Source organism: Sphaeramia orbicularis, chromosome 20, assembly GCF_902148855.1.
Source record: "Sphaeramia orbicularis chromosome 20, fSphaOr1.1, whole genome shotgun sequence".
Taxonomy (NCBI): Eukaryota; Metazoa; Chordata; class Actinopteri; order Kurtiformes; family Apogonidae; genus Sphaeramia; species Sphaeramia orbicularis.
Window position 1 is genome coordinate 6,354,032 of NC_043976.1, and position 6,000 is coordinate 6,360,031.

A 6,000-nucleotide genomic window follows, 5' to 3' on the forward strand; every position below is an offset into this window, starting at 1 on the left:
AAGCGCATTTGTGAGGTCACACACTGATGTTGGACGAGAAGGCCTGGCTCTCAGTCTCTGCTCTAATTCATCCCAAAGGTGTTCTTTCGGGTTGAGGTCAGGACTCTGTGCAGGCCAGTCAAGTTCATCCACACCAGACTCTGTCATCCATGTCTTTATGGACCTTGCTTTGTGCATTGGTACACAGTCATGTTGGAAGAGGAATGGGCCAGCTCCAAACTGTTCCCACAAAGTTGGGAGCATGGAATTGTCCAAAATGTCTTGGTATGCTGAAGCATTCACAGTTCCTTTCACTGGAACTAAGGGGCCAAGCCCAGCTCCTGAAAAACAGCCCCACACCATAATCCCCCCTCCACCAAACTTTACACTTGGCACAATGCAGTCCGACAAGTATCGTTCTCCTGGCAACCACCAAACCCAGACCCATCCATCAGATTGCTAGATGGAGAAGCGCGATTCGTCACTCCAGAGAAGGTGCCTCCACTGCTCTAGAATCCAGTGGCGGCGTGCTTTACACCACTGCATCTGGCGCTTTCCATTGCACTTGGTGATGTATGGCTTGGATACAGGTGCTCGGCCATGGAAACCCATTCCATGAAGCTCTCTGCGCACTGTTCTTGAGTTAATCTGAAGGCCACATGAAGTTTGGAGGTCTGTAGCGATTGACTCTGCAGAAAGTTGGCGACCTCTTAGCACTATGCTTCTCAGCATCCACTGACCCCGCTCTGTCAGTTTACGTGGCCTACCACTTTGTGGCTGAGTTGCTGTTGTTCCGAAACACTTCCACTTTCTTATAATACAGCTGACAGTTGACTGTGGAATATTTAGGAGCGAGGAAATTTCATGACTGGATTTGTTGCACAGGTGGCATCTTATCACAGTTCCACCCTGGAATTCAGTGAGCTCCTGAGAGCGACCCATTCTTTCACAGATGTTTATGTTTGTGTTTATGCATTTGGCAGACGCTTTTTTCCAAAGCGACTTACAGGGGAAAACCAATCAAATCACTCAATCAATCAAATTTTATTTATATAGTGCCAGATCACAACAAAAAAGTTGTCTCATGACACTTTATATATAGAGTTGGTCAAAACCAGACTCTAAGCCAATTTACAGAAACCCAACAGAATCCTCAGGAGCAAACACTGGTGACAGTGATGGGGAAAAACTTCCCTTTAACAGGCAGAAACCTCGAGCAGACCCAGACTCCTGGAGGATGGCCGTCTGCCAAATGTTTGTAAAAGCAGTCTGCATGCCTAGGTGCTTGATTTTATACACCTGTGGCCATGGAAGTGATTGGAACACCTGATTCTGATTATTTGGATGGGTGAGTGAATACTTTTGGCAATATAGTGTATATCTCCTTAGGTATTCAAGCCACACTGCTGAAACTGTCTGGGGTGAAATCAACCTGAAAGACCATATTTTGCATCAAAATAATTGGAGGTGCCTTCATGTTTGGTCCATTAGGCCTTGAAATCAGGCGAAAAGGCTAATTCTTCAAAATGTCCTCTCCAGGCTTGCACTGTGCCATAATGGATGAATGTAGAGACCAATTTTTTTTTTTTTCGCATGGATTCTTATGATCAAGATGCAACAATATACTGCAAAAAGACTACATTTCAATGAAAAGTGTTACTGTGAGGCAATGAATAAAATGGGTCGATTTCAATTTTTCACAAAAATTCTCTTTATTTGAGCACCCAAATTACCATGTGGCCAGTTAATGAAAATTTTGAAATTTTTACCATGTCTTCATATATGTTTCAAGATATTCTGCACAAAATTTTAGCTTTGGGATAGAACTGGTTCTATTTTTAATGTTTTTTTACTGCATGTCTATATTTTCTTCAAATTGTTTACAAACGTAGGTCTAAATGGCTTTTTTAACAGTATAATGGTATTAATTATTGCACAAGCTATGATAATACTTGAGATATTTGAACTAGGGTGTGGAACTGCATGATGGTTCCGATAGAATAATTATAGATTTCCCAGAACTGGCTCAGGTCGATGGTGTCTGCATTTTGCAAAGAAAGTCCACATCTCAACTGTATCACTCCCTTATTATCCTCACTGAGATCACCAATTTTCAGAAAGCCTGTTTGTCTTGATAATGTCTTTCTGTGACATTCATCCTTTAAGATCAATCCAACAACACATTTTTCCTCCATGATGAATAAGTTTGTTCAGGATTATGAATAGAATTCCCAAAATTAGGCTGGCCAGCATCATAAAAATTCTGGGAAATCTTAGCTACATTTATGTCATTGACCCTGGTGAAACTGGGTCAACTAACCAGCTCCATCCAATTTCCAAGAAGTCTCTACTACAGGCATCAACCTGAGCCAGTTCTGGGAAATCTGTAATTATGCTGTCTGAACCATCATGCGCTTCCACACTCTAGTTCAAATATCCCAAGTATTATCATAACTTGTGCAATAATCAATGCCATTATACTGTTAAAAATGCCATTTACACCTATGTTTGGATACAATTTGAAGAAAATATAGTCATGCAGTAAAAAAAAAAAATTAAAAATAGAACCAGTTCTATCCCAAAGCTAAAATTTTGTGCAGAACATCTTGAAATATATATGAAGACATGGTAAAAATTTCAAAATTTTCATTAACTGGCCACATGGTAATTTGGGTGCTCAAATAAAGAGTATTTTGTGAAAAATTGAAATTGACCCATTTTATTCATTGCCTCACAGCAACACTTTTCATTGTAATGTAGTCTTTTTGCAGTATATTTTTGCATCTTGACCATAAGAATCCATGCAAAAAAAAAAACCTGGTCTCGATATTCATCCATTATGGCACAGTGCAAGTCTGAAGAGAGAGGACATTTTGAAGAATTAGCCTTTTTGCCTGATTTCAAGGCCTCATGGACCAAACATGAAGGCACCTCCAATTATTTTGATGCAAAATATGGTCTTTTCAGGGGGATTTCACCCCAGACAGTAAGTTTCAGCAGTGTGGCTTGAATACCTAAGGAGATATAGCTCCTCAAAGTTGGCCGAAAAGCAAATTTAAAAAAAAAAAAAATTCAAAGGGCTGTATTTCCTAAACTATTACAGATATGACATTAAAATTTTGGATGCGTATGTTTATTTGGTAGGTGAACAAGTGTGATTTTTTTTTTTTTTTTCAGAATTTTCTGAGGGGGTCATATGGGGCACTTTCTGAAATCTGGTTGATTTGGGATGGAATGACCCAATTGTGAGTGTGGTTCCCAGGTCATTGTGTGAAAGTAGTGCTTTATTGAAAATTTGTGGAAAATTTAGTTTTTCTTTAGTTGACATACATTGAAATTGTTCATCATCCATGAAACTGAAAAATGTCTTTTGAATTTTTTGTCCAACTTGTTTTTGTCCAAACACTGCTGCAGTCCCACGCATCACATCAAGCCATCAAGCACTGATCTTTTTTTTTTTTTGGGTAAAGGGCAGTGTGCTATACTTGTGGTAGAATGTAGTTGCACAGTAAGGATGAACTTTAATCATCTGTACTTGTTCTTAAAGGCATCAAGGCTACGTGAAGAAGCTCACACCATGGGGAGCATCTGCATGTCTGAGAACTGCACTGAGCTCAAAAACCTCAGATCCCTTGTCAGAGTCTGTGAAATACAAGCAACATTGCGCGAGCAGAGGTAAGCTTGTGCTTGTAGCTGAGAAACAGGCACCTATTGAAATAAAGGTGAACATGTGTACAATTCAGAGCCAGACTAACTCCTGCTCTACACTCTCTGTCCTCCACAGGATACTGTTTCTGAGACAGCAAATCAAAGAACTTGAAAAGTTGAAGAATCAGAATTCCTTCATGGTCTGAGAACTTCTGGTTGCGAGTTGAAGTGAGCATCGGGGTGTGGGTGAGGGGTGAGAAAGCAGAAAAAACCCATTGCACATAGGTGGAAGCTTGGAGGGAGAGCAGTTCCTCCTGAGCCCGGTCTTAACACACACAGGAGCTGCAGTTGGGTTGGGCTGGTCGGACCGTCGGGCTAGGAAAAACCAGGAGGGAGAAACAAAGAGCTGTTGGTGGGCCGTCTTGTTGAGGGGGTGGGGGGTGATTTACAAGACTCGGTTTTGTAAAAGCCTATGGCGGAAAAAAATGTAGATTTCTTGTAGATGTTATTATCTATGTTGTAAATATGTTTTGTAGATTGAAGCCATGGAAAGCCATGCCTATCAAAGCTTTTGACATCCAAACTAATCGACGCCTAGGCGGCTACATTCATTAGCTAGCCTCTCCTTCATGTTAACTTGTCTGCAGTTAAAGCTTCATTTTGTCAGTAGATCATTGAACCAGCGGGCACGTGTTGTGACCAACATGTTAGTGGAGGAGGATGTTTTAAGCCATGTCTTCACAAAAAAATAAGTAGAACACACTGGTGTCAATGTCGTTCTCCCTTCATATACTGGTAAGCTGGTGTCTAATGCCACGTTTCCACCAAGTGGTACCGGCTTGGCTCGGCATTTTTGCGTTTCCATTAAATAAAAGAACCTGGAATCTGGTACCCAGTACTAGTTTTTTGGTATGTACTCCGCCGAGGTTCCAAAAGGAGGAAGACTTAGTAAAACGTGACCACAGATTGGTCAGAGAGTTGTCTCTGCGTCATTGCGTTAGCAGTGTGCGACCTACCATTTAAAAAAAAAAAACAGATGCAGAAGTTTACAGTAAATATACCGGTAAGTTAATCCACATGATGGCAGCCCGCAGAAGTACACCATGGTTCAGGAGATTCAGACATTTCTGTCCTTGGTGGCCGATGAAAAAATTCAGCGTGAGCTTGATGGGACAACGTGCAACGAGCGATTTTATCAGCAACTCTCTGAGCGAACGTCACGGAAGTTAGGCGCAGTGTCGCTATGACATTCAGGTATTCTAAAGTCTGTAGTATCCTGTAATGGAAACAGTCTCCACGAATAGTACCTGGTACCCAATTCGAGTTAAGCCGGATCCACATAGTTGAAACGCGGCATAAATTCAGAACCCTAACATGTACTCAGGCACAAGAAACATCCTCCTTTCCCGTCAGGTCCACCGTCACCGCTCACAACTGGTTCAGTGTTCTCTTTGCAGCTTCTGATGGCCCTGCATTTCCCAGTCTGAAAAAAATACAGTGCCTGGTGGTGTGCTGGAGTGAGTGATTTAAAAAAAAAAAAAAAGAAAAAAAAGAAAAAAAATTGAAAGAGATTTGATGGCGTGAAGCTTTGGACCATTCCCACTTTAACCCTCCCCTGGCCTCGGCCTTGCCCTGCCACGTTGGCTCCTGACACAGCAACCAACACGTCACAACCCCGTCATAGTTTCTGTTTCTTTCGGGGTTTTTTCTCCTTTTTTTTCCCAAATTTTTGTGACGAGCTGTACTTCACGCTGAGGTGGTATCACTGGGTTCATTCCTTTGTACAGTTGCAAAACAACCGTGGAGTTTTAGAAAGAAGACACATGGTAAAAAAAAAAAGTCTAAGCTTTTCCAAATGGTTTTAGTCAGTCACAATATGATATCCACACTTTTATTTATGTGGCAGGTTTGGGCAGAGCACCTCTACAAGTCAGAGCAGGGCAACAAGAGGTCACAAGGTCAAATGTGAAATGTATGTATTGTAATAAACATGTTAAACTCAAGTGAGCACTGGTTATTTTATTGGAGTGTTAGGTTTGGTTCATTCGCTAGTGCCTTGTTGAAAGTCTTAAAGTCTCATCACTTCATTTCCCTGCTTTCCTCCTCTGTTTGACCAACACAAGAAAAACAAATCAGCAAGCATGTCATGCTTCAGGGTTCTTTTTTCTCCAGCACGGTCCGTCTTTCGTTTTGTTTCCCACCTGTTGAAGAGCAGGGTCCTGAGCTGCAAAGGCCTGTGCCCCCTCCCTCCCCGCCAACTATTCTATCTATTGAGTCTATAACTGAACTGCATCACACATTCAGTAAAGGTGACCACAGCATTGCTTTGTATATTGTTTCCTGAAGTATATGAACAAATGAAATAAAATATGC

The 6,000-nt window shown here is 41.4% G+C and overlaps 1 protein-coding gene across 2 annotated transcripts in view; it reads left to right on the top strand.

Moving 5' to 3' along the window:
• Positions 1–3,957, top strand: part of waca (WW domain containing adaptor with coiled-coil a) — a 42,877-nt gene extending 38,920 nt beyond the window's left edge. For both annotated transcript variants that reach the window (XM_030122885.1, XM_030122886.1), the window contains exons 12-13: positions 3,527–3,654; positions 3,764–3,957. In XM_030122885.1, the coding sequence (XP_029978745.1) occupies positions 3,527–3,654; positions 3,764–3,833 (198 nt within the window). In that variant the 3' untranslated portion in view covers positions 3,834–3,957. The remainder of the gene's footprint in view (positions 1–3,526; positions 3,655–3,763) is intronic.
• Positions 3,958–6,000: the final 2,043 nt, after the last annotated feature.